Source organism: Archocentrus centrarchus, chromosome 21, assembly GCF_007364275.1.
Source record: "Archocentrus centrarchus isolate MPI-CPG fArcCen1 chromosome 21, fArcCen1, whole genome shotgun sequence".
Taxonomy (NCBI): Eukaryota; Metazoa; Chordata; class Actinopteri; order Cichliformes; family Cichlidae; genus Archocentrus; species Archocentrus centrarchus.
Window position 1 is genome coordinate 22,869,456 of NC_044366.1, and position 19,039 is coordinate 22,888,494.

General features: G+C 40.7%; 1 protein-coding gene across 2 annotated transcripts in view; it reads right to left on the reverse strand.

Moving 5' to 3' along the window:
- The window catches only part of uxs1 (UDP-glucuronate decarboxylase 1), a 48,085-nt gene extending 29,444 nt beyond the window's left edge, over window positions 1–18,641 (reverse strand). Inside the window, exons 1-4 of one of the 2 annotated variants that reach the window (XM_030758506.1) lie at window positions 17,752–18,641; window positions 17,132–17,159; window positions 12,064–12,112; window positions 6,873–6,916 (exon numbers count right to left, since the gene is read on the reverse strand). In XM_030758506.1, coding sequence (XP_030614366.1) covers window positions 6,873–6,916; window positions 12,064–12,112; window positions 17,132–17,159; window positions 17,752–17,842 — 212 coding nt within the window. In that variant the 5' untranslated portion in view covers window positions 17,843–18,641. The remainder of the gene's footprint in view (window positions 1–6,872; window positions 6,917–12,063; window positions 12,113–17,131; window positions 17,160–17,751) is intronic. The other variant, XM_030758505.1, reaches the window with a different exon arrangement.
- Between the last annotated feature and the right edge of the window lie 398 nt (window positions 18,642–19,039).

The window sequence follows — 19,039 nt, forward strand, 5'->3', positions numbered from 1 at the left end:
GCCGTAGCAACCCTCTGAATTTGGACTTTTTTTCCATTTCAGGCCCACATAGGTTCTAAACATCAGCCCCAGGGCAGTGCTTGGTCTGTGTACCTGAAATCGTGCATGCTGAAGTAACATCCTAAGACGTACAAAAAAGTCTCTTGGACCGATAGCCGAAATCCAACAGGATGCCTGACATGTTCTAATTAAGGTGTCATTTTTGCAGCATTTTTCACATTTTTCAGGCCTGCTATTTGAATCATCTTCTACTACAGCTTTTCATCCAGTCACACCAAAATGGCTCCAGATCATCTACACAAGTAGCCCATCAAAAGATATTCATGGTTTTGCAGAATATTGAACGGTGTTGCCGTAGCAACCCTCTAAATGCGGGATTTTACTCATATACCACAGTGCACCAAATTGTTACATCTCTGACATACATTGTCCGATCTGCCTCAAACTTCACAGGCTTAATGGGAGGGTAAGGGAGACTGGACACACCCCTCTATCAGCTTTGTTTCACACTCATAACGCCACCTAGTGGCAACAGGAAATCAGTAGGACACTGATACTCATCATCCTATGGTCATTACAGTTTCATTGATGGCTGCAGGCATTACATAGAGCATTGTGACATATTAATTAGTGGGCACTCACCGACGCCACCTAGTGGAAGCGGGAGACGATCGACGCGAAGTACGGCTAGCCTGCTGAGCTGTCAGCAGCCGGGTGAGCCAGCTACTCTCTCGTCTGCGAGAACCTCCGAGCGCGGTTCGGCTGGAGCGTGCCACGGGTCGACGCGCGGCTTGGCTGGAGCGCGCCAGGGGTCGACGCGCGCCGGGTGCGAGGGCCCGCTCATCGCCGCTTGCGGCTTTAATTAGGGCCCGAGCACGAACTGTGCGAAGGCCCTATTGTAATTGCTTCGTTTATTATTTTTATTTTTATTTTTATTATTTTTATTATTATTCAGGCAAATGAATTGGCTTTTTGGGGGCTTTATCATATTCAAAAACTCATGAAACTTTGCACATGCATCACACCTGGTGAAAATTTAAGTATTTTAATGGGCTCGGGCAAGGGCGCGCCCAAATGGCTCGCTAGCGCCCCCTAAACTGGAGCCCCACCGCTGTGTTTCACGTACATGAATGAAACTTCATACACATGTATATCATGTCCACGCGCACAAAAAATCCTCTTGGAGCCATGCCCTAAACCCAACAGGAAGTCCGCCATTTTGAATTAATTATGCAAATTTGGCGATTTGCTGCCCTCACACTTTCTCTAATAACTCAGAGGTTTTAGACGTTATCATCTTCATATTTGGTTTGTCTAACCTACACCCCCAGGGGAATCTAAATCTCGAAAATGGTGAGTTTTTGCCAAGGGGGAGGGGTCCTTATGCCCCTTTGACCTTTGATCATTCGCCATGAAAATTTGATTGCCTCTCATTCATACCTACATGATCCAATGTGCATCAAACTTCTCCAGTAGGATGAGGGTGCCCCCCTGAACACATACATATGACAATATTTAATATCAGTCGCAGCGCCACCTAGTGGGAACAGGAAATGTCATATTTTACACTTGGAGGTCCAGCTCCAAGGTGGTTTAGCAGAACCATCTCAAATTTCACCTGGAAAGCCTTAAGAAGTTGGACTTACTGTGTTTTCAAAACTGTGAGTTTTTGACAAAAGGGCGTGACCCTTATGGGACGGCAAAGTTCGATGATTCGCCATGAACACAAAAATGGCTGTAACTCAAAGCCAACTTGCCCAATCTGGCTCAAACTTCAGTGGTGTGATAAGCATGCTGCCCTGAACACACTCATATGCATAAAGTCCATAAACGTTAGAGCGCCGCCTAGTGGCAGCTCGGAATATCTTAAAATAGCAAGTTTTTTGAGTAGCCCCGGAGCTACGTTTTATCTACATGTATGAAAATGTACATGCTCATGTAACATCCTAAGACGTACAAAAAAGTCTCTTGGACCCATACCCTAAACCCTACAGGAAGTCGGCCATCTTCAATTGAAGGTGTCAATTTTTGCGATTTCCACGCCTGCTATTTGAACGAACTTGTCCTAGGGCATTTCACCCAGTGACACCAAATTGGCTCCAGATCATCTACACAAGTAGCCCATCAAAAGTTATTCAGGGTTTTGTAGAATATTGAACGGTGTTGCCATGGCAACCCTCTGAATTTGGACTTTTTTCAATTTCAAATTCACAGAGATTCTAAACATCAGCCCCTGGGCTGTGCTTTCTCTATGTACCTGAAAATGTGCCTGCTGATGTAAGATGCTAACATCTACAAAAAACTCTCTTGGACCGATAGCCCAAACCCAACAGGAAGTCAGCCACGTTTACTTTAAAGTGTCATTTTTGCAGCATTTTTCGCCTTTTTCAGGCCTTTTTGCCTCAACTCCTCCTAGGGCATTTGACCCAGTGACACCAAAATGCCTCCAGATCATCCACACAAGTAGCCCATCAAAAGATATTCATGGTTTTGTAGAATATTGAACGGTGTTGCCGTAGCAACCCTCTGAATTTGGACTTTTTTTCCATTTCAGGCCCAGATAGGTTCTAAACATCAGCCCCAGGGCAGTGCTTGGTCTGTGTACCTGAAATCGTGCATGCTGAAGTAACATCCTAACACGTACAAAAAAGTCTCTTGGACCGATAGCCGAAATCCAACAGGAAGCCTGACATGTTCTAATTAAGGTGTCATTTTTGCAGCATTTTTCACATTTTTCAGGCCTGCTATTTGAATCATCTTCTACTACAGCTTTTCATCCAGTCACACCAAAATGGCTCCAGATCATCTACACAAGTAGCCCATCAAAAGATATTCATGGTTTTGTAGAATATTGAACGGTGTTGCCGTAGCAACCCTCTAAATGTGGGATTTTACTCATATACCACAGTGCACCAAATTGTTACATCTCTGACATACATTGTCCGATCTGCCTCAAACTTCACAGGCTTAATGGGAGGGTAAGGGAGACCGGACACACCCCTCTATCAGCTTTGTTTCACACTCATAACGCCACCTAGTGGCAACAGCAAATCAGTAGGACACTGATACTCATCATCCTATGGTCATTACAGTTTCATTGATGGCTGCAGGCATTACATAGAGCATTGTGACATATTAATTAGTGGGCACTCACCGACGCCACCTAGTGGAAGCGGGAGACGATCGACGCGAAGTACGGCTAGCCTGCTGAGCCGTCAGCAGCCGGGTGAGCCAGCTACTCTCTCGTCTGCGAGAACCTCCGAGCGCGGTTCGGCTGGAGCGTGCCACGGGTCGACGCGCGGCTTGGCTGGAGCGCGCCAGGGGTCGACGCGCGCCGGGTGCGAGGGCCCGCTCATCGCCGCTTGCGGCTTTAATTATTTTTATTATTATTCAGGCAAATGAATTGGCTTTTTGGGGGCTTTATCATATTCAAAAACTCATGAAACTTTGCACATGCATCACACCTGGTGAAAATTTAAGTATTTTAATGGGCTCGGGCAAGGGCGCGCCCAAATGGCTCGCTAGCGCCCCCTAAACTGGAGCCCCACCGCTGTGTTTCACGTACATGAATGAAACTTCATACACATGTATATCATGTCCACGCGCACAAAAAATCCTCTTGGAGCCATGCCCTAAACCCAACAGGAAGTCCGCCATTTTGAATTAATTATGCAAATTTGGCGATTTGCAGCCCTCACACTTTTTCTAATAACTCAGAGGTTTTAGACGTTATCATCTTCATATTTGGTTTGTCTAACCTACACCCCCAGGGGAATCTAAATCTCGAAAATGGTGAGTTTTTGCCAAGGGGGAGGGGTCCTTATGCCCCTTTGAACTTTGATCATTCGCCATGAAATTTTGATTGCCTCTCATTCATACCTACATGATCCAATGTGCATCAAACTTCTCCAGTAGGATGAGGGTGCCCCCCTGAACACATACATATGACAATATTTAATATCAGTCGCAGCGCCACCTAGTGGGAACAGGAAATGTCATATTTTACACTTGGAGGTCCAGCTCCAAGGTGGTTTAGCAGAACCATCTCAAATTTCACCTGGAAAGCCTTAAGAAGTTGGACTTACTGTGTTTTCAAAACTGTGAGTTTTTGGCAAAAGGGCGTGACCCTTATGGGACGGCAAAGTTCGATGATTCGCCATGAACACAAAAATGGCTGTAACTCAAAGCCAACTTGCCCAATCTGGCTCAAACTTCAGTGGTGTGATAAGCATGCTGCCCTGAACACACTCATATGCATAAAGTCCATAAACGTTAGAGCGCCGCCTAGTGGCAGCTCGGAATATCTTAAAATAGCAAGTTTTTTGAGTAGCCCCGGAGCTACGTTTTATCTACATGTATGAAAATGTACATGCTCATGTAACATACTAAGACGTACAAAAAAGTCTCTTGGACCCATACCCTAAACCCTACAGGAAGTCGGCCATCTTCAATTGAAGGTGTCAATTTTTGCGATTTCCACGCCTGCTATTTGAACGAACTTGTCCTAGGGCATTTCACCCAGTGACACCAAATTGGCTCCAGATCATCTACACAAGTAGCCCATCAAAAGTTATTCAGGGTTTTGTAGAATATTGAACGGTGTTGCCATGGCAACCCTCTGAATTTGGACTTTTTTCAATTTCAAATTCACAGAGATTCTAAACATCAGCCCCTGGGCTGTGCTTTCTCTATGTACCTGAAAATGTGCCTGCTGATGTAAGATGCTAACATCTACAAAAAACTCTCTTGGACCGATAGCCGAAACCCAACAGGAAGTCAGCCACGTTCACTTTAAAGTGTCATTTTTGCAGCATTTTTCGCCTTTTTCAGGCCTTTTTGCCTCAACTCCTCCTAGGGCATTTGACCCAGTGAGACCAAAATGGCTCCAGATCATCCACACAAGTAGCCCATCAAAAGATATTCATGGTTTTGTAGAATATTGAACGGTGTTGCCGTAGCAACCCTCTGAATTTGGACTTTTTTTCCATTTCAGGCCCAGATAGGTTCTAAACATCAGCCCCAGGGCAGTGCTTGGTCTGTGTACCTGAAATCGTGCATGCTGAAGTAACATCCTAAGACGTACAAAAAAGTCTCTTGGACCGATAGCCGAAATCCAACAGGAAGCCTGACATGTTCTAATTAAGGTGTCATTTTTGCAGCATTTTTCACATTTTTCAGGCCTGCTATTTGAATCATCTTCTACTACAGCTTTTCATCCAGTCACACCAAAATGGCTCCAGATCATCTACACAAGTAGCCCATCAAAAGATATTCATGGTTTTGTAGAATATTGAACGGTGTTGCCGTAGCAACCCTCTGAATGTGGGATTTTACTCATATACCACAGTGCACCAAATTGTTACATCTCTGACATACATTGTCCGATCTGCCTCAAACTTCACAGGCTTAATGGGAGGGTAAGGGAGACTGGACACACCCCTCTATCAGCTTTGTTTCACACTCATAACGCCACCTAGTGGCAACAGGAAATCAGTAGGACACTGATACTCATCATCCTATGGTCATTACAGTTTCATTGATGGCTGCAGGCATTACATAGAGCATTGTGACATATTAATTAGTGGGCACTCACCGACGCCACCTAGTGGAAGCGGGAGACGATCGACGCGAAGTACGGCTAGCCTGCTGAGCCGTCAGCAGCCGGGTGAGCCAGCTACTCTCTCGTCTGCGAGAACCTCCGAGCGCGGTTCGGCTGGAGCGTGCCACGGGTCGACGCGCGGCTTGGCTGGAGCGCGCCAGGGGTCGACGCGCGCCGGGTGCGAGGGCCCGCTCATCGCCGCTTGCGGCTTTAATTATTATTTTTATTATTATTGCATTTTGGACATTATTTACAGTTTTACAGAACACCAACCACAAAATGCTCAGAATTACAATCAGATTAAAAGGAGCAAAGAAAACAAACACTAAACGCAAACATGCAGGCTTTAACCTTTTAATTTAAACATATTCCAGTATTACTCATCTGTCATTAAAAATTACTTCTTTCATTGCTTTTTTTCCCCCTTTCTTTCTTTCCTTTTTTCCCCTGAGCATCTTGGGGAAAATTATATTCAGCTTGAGTGTCTCTTTTTATTCATTTATTTATTTTAATGGTCGTTACTCCTATAGAAACACTTTGGAAACCTGCCTCTTTTCTGGTGTGACAGCTGGTGTGAGGTGTTTGTGCTGATATGCTGCGTTTGGGTTAGTGTGACCTTGGGCTGAATTTACTAGGACATCCAATCTTAGAAAAACTGTGGAATTGTGTTAGCACACACCTGAATGCTCCAAACCAGCAAACTGCCACAACTTCTACTTGTATAGAGGTGATGATCAGTTAATCAAGAGTGTTTGATTAGCAGCATCTGGCTGCTACTCACCCCCTTAATTCCTGTGGAAGCAGTAAGGGTGGACTTTCTCACAGGGCTGCACAGAGCCCTGTGAAAACTGTATGACTATAGGCAAATGTATAAAGTTCAAGCTGAATTACTGCAGCAATTCAAGCTACCATAGAACAAATACTAAATTAGGTTAATTAACTGATAACCTGCAATGAAATATTCTCATCTCAAGTTAATCCGTGTTCAGTGTTCAAGCTATTCAGATGCTGCACTCTCACACTATAAGTTCCATTTCAAATGAAAATTCAGCAGTTTCAAAGCAGATAATAAACACATATAACACTGGCCCTTAAGCCTACTTATCAGTCCATTAGCCTTTCCTTCACACTGAGTGGGTACTGTAATTAATTAATAATAATTTAAAAAAAAGTTTTAAAATTGAGAGACTGTCTACAAAAGCAAACACTTTTTTTTTACATGTCAATGCAAATTTGTGCAATTAAAAAAAAAAAAAAAAAAAAGGATACAAACCTTTGTTCCAGGTCACGAATCTTCTCTTTGAGAGGAGCCACAGCCTGAAGTGAGATAAAAAGTGAGAAACTCATGAGCTGAATTAACAAGCCCATTAAAGTAAATAATAAATTACTCATTCAACAGCTCAGTTTTATCACTGCAGCAGGTTAGTGTCGGTTTATCGTTATGATCATGTTATTTTCATATAACATTGATTTGGTGAAGAGATGAAATTATATGCATCCCTTGACCAAAGATCCCCATCCAGTTAGCTGCGTGTTAAGATTCTTTAGCTACTGCAATGCCACATCCTGTAAGCTGTTTCCTATTTGAAAAATTTTAACCTGTTTATTGAATATTCCTGTCCTTTAGACACAAACTAGGCTATATAATACAAATCATTAAAATGACAGTGATTCCTATAGATACCGGCTATGTCCTATTTATGTTCTAAAAATATTTTCCTTTGCTACAGAAGATTCAAGAAAGCTGATTACCTCACAAACTTACACCTTAGAAAATGATAGAATAAAGCAGTGAGATATGACAGAATATCATGAACAAAAATGGAGCAGCACTGATGGAAACAGTTTATTGCACTTAAAGAGAAGTGTGAGATAAATTTCAATATATAAAAGATGGAAAAAGGATGCAAAGGAAGCTCATTTCTGTCGCTTATATCCGCTTGTAGTCAGCTTTACTGTATGCACTGAATTCCTATACCTCAGAAACTACAACAAAACAAATTTACGGTATTGTTGCATTAAAAATGACAAAGTATTCCATTTAAGTCTCTGCCTAACTCAAAACATCCTGGAATTACTGTAGCTGGCAGCAGTGTTTTCTGCAGGTACAACAGAGCTGACTGAGGCTCCGCAAACTAGAATACATACCTAGCATTTCTATGTCAACCAGTCAACTTGTAGTTTACATCCATTTGTGCCCTTAAAGAAATAAATGGCATGAAGACGAGGAAGGTATTTCACAGTTGGGAACCAAAGATTTAACCAAACCAAAGATGTTCTTTTATGGTATTGTATTGCATGTTATGCATCATTCCCACAACCTTTTGGATGCAAATTATCCAAAAGGTTAAAGAGCATTTGTATATATTTTTTAGAGCATTTACCAATTACAAGGTCAGTGGTCCAATCCTCAGCTCTTTGGGAAAGATTGTTAAAGTGTCTCTGGGCAAGATACTAAACCTATAATTGTGTCTGATGGGAGCTTGTGTGTGTGACAGATGGAAAGTGATTAAAAGGCATAGAACACAGTGTTGCATGAATGTGTGTGTGTGTGTCAGGGTGAAATAGTTTGTAGTCTAAAATGTAACAGCTAATTTTATAAAATGTCATCACTTGATTATTTTATCCCATTAGACATTTGGCTCAAATTTTACAATAATAGCATATAAATCCTTAAGTTATGACCAAAACCATGCATCATGTGGTCACAGTGACTCTAATCATTTGCACCACATGTAATCAATTTCCCTCCAGATGTTCCTGCAATATCATTCCCATGAATGGGACAGACATGAGCTCGCACTGACATTTGATCACCTTATAAAAATGTTTCATTTTTGAGTTCAAATTTGAAAAAATTCCCCAAGTCTTTCAAGGGGGAATCATGTCGCTGAGAGTGAGATGGCTGGATGTAGGTACAGAAGGACAAGCCAAAAAAACACAGCACCACTTGGCACAGCTGTCGTGGCACTGAGGCATAAAAAGGACTGAAGAGCCTCCATGATGCACAAATTATTACAATAATCCTATTTTTAACTAACAGGAGTAAAATCTTCTCACAGCCTTTTATTGAATTGATTTAAGCATTTTATGACAGTTTCAGTGGGTCTGTTTACAAACATCTCTTGTTATGCTTTTTTTTAAAAATAACATCTGTATTAAGGTTGCCAGCAACTTGATGACCGTCACAGGGTAGAAAACTCTAAGGTCAACATGATAACAGACTGTAATTATTTCAGTGAACATCTGCAATCTGTGATAAGCCCTCACTTTGATTATAACTGGGAATTATAATTTGTATGTAGCTGACTTTTCAACTGTGTATGTCCTTGTATGCATTGAAAAGCTGTTTCATTTACATTTGCTGGATGCAGTTAACTGAAGAGAACTCAAAATAACTGTTTTCTAAATGAAAACCAAGATTAATGTTTAAAAACTTTGAGTAGCACATAGTCACTGAAATTTTCACTGAATGCAAACAGTGCCATAAACCACTGTCAAGAAGTATGTCATAGGCAGTGCTACACTATAGTTTTATCATGTGGCTATCTACATGACCAGCATTTTTATAACCTGCACACAGTTATTGATTTATTTGTTGTTTCAGCTGATATACAAATGTTCTCCTCAGAAAAGGAGTTCAAGTAACATGAGATTTTATTCACTAGTGATAGGAAGGTGTAAGAGGAGGTGGATCAGTGACCTATGGTCTTGAGATCTGGGTAATTACCAGAAGTATAAGTCTGAGAATACAAGAAACTGAACTAAGTTTCCTCCTTAAGGTGGCTGGACTTAGCCTTAAAAACAGGGTGAGGAGCTCAGACATTTGGATGGAGATTGAGTAGAACTGCTGTGCCTCCGTGTCAAAAAGAGCCAGATGAGGTGGTTTGAGCATCTGGTTAGAATGCCTCCTGGGCATCCTGGGCTTAGAACCTGGGGTAGACCTGCTGGAGAGATTTAACTGAAAGGCACTGCTGGGGACAAGGATGCTTGGAACACATGGCTTACCCTGCTGCCACTGTGACCTGACTACAGATAAGAGGAAGCTAATGGATGCATGGACGAACAGTATTGCCAAATCTACAGCAACTGATGTCAGTCTATCAACCAAACAACAATTATGCTGCTTCTAATGATCTTGTCCTGGGTCTAAGTAACTATTGTCTATCATAGGGATCATCAACTACATTTGTCCAAGGGCCGGAATTTTTCTCGGCAGGCCCTCTAAATCTGCCTGGACACTTTTCTTTTAAAAGAGCTTTTTTTTTAAATCTGGATCTTATGGTAAATTTTAGTAATTTCATTTCATAGGCAATGGTGAGGTGCCTTTTTTCAAAAATGTAAATACAGTAATTTACCTACTTTTTAATAAATAATATTTTGTTATTTATAGATTCACACAGTACAACCGCAATGGCACAAAATGGCAGCACTTTTATTTTAACAATAACAGAATAGTAGATATTGGGCTGCGGGGTTCATGACAACCAAGGGACGGACACATTCAGGGGGCTGTGACCACATGCGGGTACACACCGGCTACCTGTCCAGTCCCCCGCGAGCAGACCGCGTGAGAGCCCCTCACAGTAAAGGAGACGCGCAGGCCGGGGAGTACGCTCGGCAGCCAGTAACGATTCTTCTGCAGGTTCACCGATGGAAATCTCGTTACGACTTTTACTTCCTTTAGTTAGACAAGTTTGTTCGCTGAACATTTATTCTACACAAAACAAGGTTAGACTCACCGTCAGCTGTGTTTACAATCTGATCACCACCAACAAAAGCATGGTAAACATGGTGACATGGTAAACTAATTGTTATTTTGCAGTATTTTTATGTTTAATGTATAACTAAAACTAATGTCAAAACCAACAACACAACCATAAAAAAATTCTGCTTCTAGTCTTGTTTTAAATTTTACTCAGACCTCTCACAGAATCAAGGATTTATGAGGCTCAGACAAACATAAACATGAACATTTCATTGGTGAGTGTTTTGTTGTGCAGACCTGATTCTATGCATCCATGGTTAGTCACCACTTGTACAAATATTTAAATCCATTTTGACTTTTAAAAAAATCCCCTACAGTTGGTTACACTTAACTATCCACCTGTCCTGTCTGTTCAAAATCCTAGAATTAAGAGTCAACTCACACATATATTGCTTGCCAGAGGATAATAATATCCCTTAGCTACAGCTCATTGCACAGTAACTGCTGCAGCTGTTGTTGTTGTTAATTCACTCAATAAAAAGCAACCCTAGTGTGCACTATTTGTGGAGCTGTCTAAAGCTTTTGATACTGTCAATCACAGTCTTGTCACAGAATTTGCTCTTTGTGGGTTTTGACGTTTAATGCCTTTAACAGATCTGAATTTTATCTCCCATCCAGCATTATGTCTGACAGTGGTTTCGAACCAAGTCACAGGGTGGCAGATAACGATGTGCATCCAGAGCCACTGCTATTTACTCTGTACAAAAATCAATATTTCACAACAGAATTTCTCATGAATGCTTCCAGTCATATCTATGCACTAAATTACATGCAACTTAGCAGAGTTTTGGCCTAATAACCACAAAACCAGGTCACAGAGAAGACCAGCATGAAACCTAAACAATGCAATCTCCAAACTGGGAAAAAGATGGTTTTCAGTAGTGATTTCGTGTCAATAATTTGGCAGCTATCAGCAAGCAAAACAAAAAAGGCCAGAAAGTATAATGCATATGTGTCAATATATTATTCAATCAGTAGTTCCTGTTTTTTTTTAGCTGAGCCTTGATAAGCTTAAGGAAGCTTAAAACAAAGAAATGTAATCCTGTAACTTTTCTACAGCCATCTGCAGAACACTTCAACTCCTAGTAATCTGTCAGGCAAAAAGTGTTCTTTTAAAAAAAAGTGTAATGAAGTAATTGTGTTATACAGTAGGTCTTCCAACCTAAACAGAGAACTGCTGAACTTATATTTTGGGTAATAGAAGAACGGCTAAAACATAACAAAACATAACAAGTCAGTGATCAATGAACACAAAAAAGAATATAAATAAATAAGTAAATAAACATTTCTATGCTGCTGAGTATTTATTTTACTATAGTAATAAGAGAATAAGAATATCTTTTACTATGATGGCAGTTTCTATTCATTGTAAGTATTCAAGCGACCACAAGAAAAGCAACGATTATTGAACAATTTTGACAATATTATTGATGACCTGCTTTGTGGTGGTGGTTTTTTCTAAGCCCAATAAAAACAAAACATTTAGGTCAGGTTACTGAGGAAAGCAGTAAAAGCATGGATTGTCCCAACATGTATGCCTTTGTGAAGGTGTATTCTAGTAAATGATTAATATAAATGCCAAATATATCCGTGAGAAAGTGAAATACTAGCTGATAACACAGAGCAGAGCTCCTTGGTCCTGTAAATATATAAAACAGATCAGTGTAATGAGAACTGCTTTCTATTTCAAACTCACGTCTTCAATTTGCTGCTCAATCTTCATTTCTCCGATTTCTTGTATTGATCTATGAAAAGAGAAACACAAAGACAAGCCAGAAGACTTAATCAAGGACAAGACCGTAACTACAAGCTTAAGCATGCATTTTTCTGCTTATTATGAACTGACATATCAGTGTTTTGGGGCAAAATTATTAAGTCAACCCATTACAACAATGAATAAAAGGAAATGAACGAGTTCAGCTGAACCACTTGCAACACATTTAATACAACACAGATGTTAAAAGGTGTGGCTTGCATGTTTCACCCAGCTCACTGTACAAATTTGTATTGTTTTATTCCATTACATACACTTAAGTAGCTTAATGTGGTTTATTCCACAAGTCTGCATGTTTTTTACTGTTTTGATTGACCACTAATGCTTCATAAAGACAGAAGGAAAGTTTTTCAGACCACAGCAACAGCCAAAAGCCAAAGTGCTTGTTGACACCACTTTACAGATGACTCCACAGCACAGGCCAATGTGAAGCTGGATTTTTGGTGAGGGGGCTGTCCCATTTGTAAATGACAGTGTTGGAGAGTCAGAACCTTTTAGCTGTGACATATCAATGAAATGTTTGTCCTGTATGGATAATCAGATCCAATGGCTTATGACTATAGTCTGCTATAAATCCCACTGAGTCTTGCAAGCTGTTTTAAAACAGCTCAAATATGTATACCGTATTTTTTGGACTATACGTCGCTCCGGAGTATAGGTCGCACCAGCCAAAAAATGCATAATAAAGAAGAAAAAAACATATATAGGTCGCACTGGACTATAAGTCGCACTTTTTTTTGGGGGGGGGTGATAGAATCCGAGACCCAGAGCAGAAATTCCATCTTGAACGGCAATTTAAAATAATAATGGATTCAAGAACAGGACGAACACGGTTACGCCTACGTTATGCTAACGTAGCACATTCAGCTACATGACGCACAACGAACACGTGTTCGGTATGTTAACGTAACATTAAGTTATTCCGATAACCATAGCATAAAGAACATACTAACAAGTTAACCAAACCATCAATCCATTGAATTCTTCATCCTCGGTGTCACTTCTAAACAATTCCGTACACTCCGTAGACAAAGCGCCGCTTCCTCTTCTGTGTCGCGTTAGTCAGACTCGTCGTCAGCTGCAGTTCCAATTATTCCAGCCTTTCTGAATCCCAACAGGATGGTTTGTCACTGAAGCCCATGTTTTCTTGATCCATCCAATGACTTCCAGGAAAGTTGGGTGGCGCATTCTCCCAGTTGCCGTTAAGCTGTGCTCTCCATCCATCATCCACTGCGCCCACAGGTTACGCAAGACTGCCTTAAAGCTGCAGTTCACAGAGATGTCAAGTGGCTGGAGTATTTTGGTTCATGTGTTATAAATGTCACATATACATCGCTCCGGTCGCACCCCCAGCCAAACTATGAAAAAAAGTGCGACTTATACTCCGGAAAATACGGTATGTATAAAAGCAGTTAAAGGCTACGGTGGAGAAAGATGCAATACAGTCACTTAGCAACTGCAAAATACAATTTATTATGTCACCGTCATAGCAGAATAGCATATTTCCCTCACATACACCTGACTTTAAAGTCAGCCAGTACAGCCATCATCTTTGAACAAGGATCTTTCCACTCACTGCCTTTTCACTCTCTCAACCATACTGCAGCTGTCTCATTACAATTCAATCTACTGCTAACAGCCTCTCAAAACACCAGATCAGGAGATGTTTACCTTTTTCATATTTTATATGGAAGCAAATCTGTATCCCCATAACAGTAAAATCCTGCTGTTGTGATAAAGGATAGACATCCGTCATGACAAGATGTAGACTGAGCTCCACAGGTACTTGTCAAGGTTGGTTAATTAACCAGACAAAACAGCACAATGCCAAGGAACTGATTAAGGTCATCCTTGTGAGACACTCCACCCATGGCACAAAGTGAGACGTTATAGAGATAGGTAAACATGGTATCAGACTTGGGGAATCCTCTGAGTTCTGATTATAGTGTTAAATTCATTGATGGAGACCAATTTAAGAGAGAGTTAATTTAAACATTGCCTATTTTTTCACCCATTTAAAGTACAAAAGTTTGGGCACAACTACTGATTCTGAGTAAGGTGGTATTTAGTTTTGGCAGTTTATTAAACCCATACGTGCATTCAGAAAGGTGTCAGACCCTTTCATGTTTTCCACATTTTATGTTTCAGACCCATCATAGAGCAATCTAAAGGCAAATCAATTACATTTTTCAATAACCAAATTACATTTAAAATGCCGATAAAATGTGTGGCAAACCATGCAAAACACTGTACACACAATGATTAATGTGCTGAGTGAGGCTTATGTTAACAGTACTAACGCCAGGAACCTTCTATCCATGGATCTGAATCATCCACACAGCTGTGCAGCATGTGGTTATACATTGCTCCCCTTGAGTGGTTACATGCCAGTTTGCCCTGACTCAGTTTACATTCAACTATTAATTTTCTAAAACACTGCAGAAGAGGGCAAGTTATGAGGCTGTCATTTGTTATTGAACTCTGATTGTTTACAATTTCCAATAATTTCCCATAACTGAGGAGGTGGTGCTGCCATCTGCTGAGACAAGGACAAAGTCCAATTGTTTCTGAATCCTCCTCACTTTTTAATTTGATCCAAATAGAAGAAAAATATATTAGTATTAACACTTTCACACAGAAGCCACTCAAAGTGCTTTCGAATACAAGCCACATTAACCTTGTATTGAGTACATTCATAGAGCACTCTCGTCTGTGGATGCTGAATGTTTTATATTCATTGTACACAACTACAACAATACAGAATCACTGATGTCTTTGAACCGTGGGAAGAAGCTGGAGTACCCACAGGGAGAACATGCAAACTGCATAGAAAGGTCTCAAACAAGAAGGAGATTTGAATCCAGACCCTTCTTTCTGTAAGGCAACAGTGCTAACCACTGCACCGCCCAAGTATGATAATTATCGAAGACAAAGCAACATTGATGAATATCTATCATCCATGCTCATTCATTTGCCACTGTCTAAAAAGCATGTGCAGCATAATACGCCTGCTGCTGTCAAACAGCTGTTGATTTCTGCTGTTTCTCACAGATGATACTTGCTAAGCCACGGTGTAAACACTGTTTTAATTAATAAAGCAGTTCTACTTTTCTAAGACAAACTATAAGGCTCCTATATTTGTTACCTGGCAATGATTTTACTATGTTGCTGCTTCACCTTCTTTGTGCACTTCAAATAATGCTGACTGAGCCAAGCAGGCTATGTTGGAGTTGGAGTTAATACTGAACAATATTTACTCTCTCTGAAATTGCATAAAAGCATGAAAAACGGAAGTAGCAGATTGCTACGCTGTCAGATTAGCAGCTACTACCTACGGCATTAGCATTGTGACAAAGACACACAGTTGCTCTGGTCGGTATAGCAGCAATGCAGCACTTACACACACATAAACTTCAGGCTGCAACTAATCAGTGTCACGGACTGGACGTGGGTCATGGCCATTCAGCTGCCATTCCTATTTATGCGGGCTTGGGACAATTACTAGGAGCACGCTAGCTTGTCATCTCCTGAGGATGGGCTTGTGTCTCTTCCTGTCCTCAAACCAGGGATCTTTTGCATATTAGGCAAATATATCACCCACTATAAATAATTAAAAATATCTGTCTAGAAATAAACAAAATAAAATAAGAATATAAAACTGACTGGCACCAGATTTCTGGCACAAGCAACAGTGCCAAAGAACTTTAAGAGCTCCATATGTCTAAGTACCCTTTCACCAAGAATTAATGTGGAATGCTGCACACGGTGGCCTGGCCTCTATAGTCATCTGACCTAAATGCATGTGGGATTATTTAACCTTTATTGACTCTGATAATAGAGTAAAGGAAAAACAGCTCAGAATGTTTTATATCTTTTAAAACTTTTGGAAAAGCTTCTAAGATGAGTACCTAAAAAAAATGCCAGCTGGCTGAGAGAATCAAAGAGTGTCCAAACCTGTTATGAAGGCAAAATGCAGCTACTCTGAAGAAACCCAAAAGTTAAAACTCATTTTCTTGTTTTCTTCTCTTTACAAATGTGTTATTTTACAGTTCTGATATTTTACCTATTGTTCTACAATGTAGAAATAAACGTGTTTGCTTCCAAACTAGACTGCATATTTTTGACTTTATGAATCTGCAGATACCAAATTGTTGGGCCTACAAGCACTGAGAGCAGTTGAAGCAGTTTGTCTCAGGATCAGAAATAAAACAAGAAAATAAAATATGCTGGCCACATATTTTTTAAACAGAATGTGCTGGGTAACGACAGAGCCATGTCCTACTAGATCATGATGCAGTCAGGTGAAAAAAAACAAAGTTATCACAGGACTCGATGCAGTCCTTTAAAAAACTAAGTACACCCTTACTAATTCCATAGGAATTAAGGTCTGGAGCATCTGGAGCATTCATATCAGCACAAACACTTTGTACGCAGTGTAAAGCACAGTTGTGGAGCGGTGATGATTTGGGCTTGTTTTGCAGCCACAGGACCTGCGCACCTTGCAGTCATTGATTCAACCATGAACTCCCCTGTATACCAAAAGGTCAAATATAAGGCCATCTGTCTGTCAGATAAAGTTTTGTTCACTGAGCCCAAACACAGCAACAAATCTACAACAGAATGAGTCAAAAAGAAAAGGGGAAGGTGTTGCAATGGCCCAGTCAAAGTCCAGACCATGATCTGATTGAAATGCTGTGATGGGACCTTAAGAGAGCTGAGCATAAATGAATGCCCTCAAGCCTCAATGAACTGAAGCAACACTGTGAGGAAGAATGGGCCAAAATTCCTCCACACTGATGTGATCAACTGATAAAGTCCTACAGAAAACAAGTACCTCAAGTCCTTGCTGCTAAAGGTGGTTCTACAAGCTACTGAATCATAGGGTGTGTACTTAGTTTTTCCACAAGAATGCAGTTCTGTGAAAACTTTCTTTGTCACATGACTGTAGATAACATATGATTTCAAGTAGAAGACAAATGAATAACTGTACCTCATGTTAGTGTATGTTCCCCAAACAGCTGGAAGAGAGAAAGAGGACACTTAAAATGCATAATCCAGAATGACATGCAAATCATCAGTGCAGCGACACATTGAGAGGTGGCTAGACTTTCAAAGCTAAACATTAAAACTGCTGAAGAGAAACAAGTGATGAAAAATAAACTATTTTCTCAACTACTACTTTACAGTTTCACAAGTGGATCAGAAATCACTGACAACCAGAAGATACTACAGTTGTTGTTATTGTTATTAGAAATGCCACATTTTTGCTGTGAATAATTTCTGAGGAGTTAAAACAAATGTTTTCAGTATTGATTTGTTTGCTGATTAGTTATCAATTATCAGACTACAACCTCAAATATCATTTAAAATTCCCGAAGGTATTAGGGGCAGTTATATGACACAGAAAAAAAAAACCCCAAAACATTCAGAAAGGTGACTTGTAGGTAGTCTACCCTTTGAAAGGTATCCTTTGAGAGGGGGGGAGAGCTGACCACCCAACAGTTGGTTGCTGTCACATGAGTACAGTTTGTCACGAGTGAAAATAGAACTGTCGCCAGAAAACTTTTAATTGATTTCACACGAAATCAATTAAAAGACTCGTGTACTTACAGGCAATATAGGCGATCAAAGCGAGGGCGAAAAGCAGCTTCATGATTCTTCTGTTTAAGCCTGATATCATCCAGATGATCCGCTTCATCATCCGCTCAATGCCGCAGGACCAGGAAACAAGCGAGCCACACGTTCAAGTCCAGCTACAGCATTTTGAGTTACAATGCTTCATGCCCTCGGTGGTGCCGGGTCTTCGGGATGTCTCGAGTTACTAGGGCAGGCTGTCTATGGCACCACAAATTCACGGAAAGTGTAGCTTGACGGGGCAGGCGAGGGATAGATGCTCCTGCTACGTCAACACCGAGCGGGAGCAGTTTACGTGGCTAGCAGCGTACGCTCAGGTAACACACGGTGCAAGGTGGAACCCTAAACTGTGGAGTGTCAACGACCACAACTACGCCTTAACTTATCCTCTAAGTCCATTTATGCCCACATTGAGAAGGCAGTCATATTAGCTGCAATACATGGCTACTTCTTTCGTAAACGGATATGACAGCTACACAGCTACAAACTGTAACGCATTGGTAACACTATGGACGGTTAGCCGTTAGCTTCACATTAAGCAACGCCTGTATAACAAGATGCTAAACTAACTACCTCTGAAACAAAACAGACATAAGCCATGTCTAACGTTTATATTCGTGTAAGTACCGTAAAATTAAACAAGTCGCCCATTTTAACAGCACAGAAATGTACACATGTCGGAGTTTGCTCCTCTTGCCTGGGCCAAGGAATAACAGATGAGCGACTAGTCGTTGCTCGATTAAGCAGCCTGACTTTTCCTGCAGCCTCTGTGACGTTCCGGAGCTTTACAAACCTCTATTTGAAATAAACGTCTTATTTTAGTGTGACCGTACCCCGGTTGTTCTTATTTGTAGTATTAATGGTGTGATACTGTTACCATTTTTCTCATTCTTTAAGAAGGCGTGGCTTTCAAGTTCCAAAATCACGTTATTTTCATTACACACAGTAGCTCATTCATTGCGCTCCTTTGCGGTGTGACGTGAACCCTGTTGAGTTTCCCTTCTCAGCCTCTGCAACCACTTGTGCTATAACATGGATTGTTTTACTAAATTTGTAAATTTGGACTAAAATATAATGAGGCTTTCTCACTTTATGTCAATACAAACAGAGAGAATTGTCCCCTTTTTATATACTGTTGTACTGCAGATCTACTACAAAATGTCTTATGGAACTGTAATAAATAAATAATTTTGACTGATATCTCATACAAAGAAATACTCTTGATGTCTTCTGACATGTCATATTGCATCACACATTTGGATTT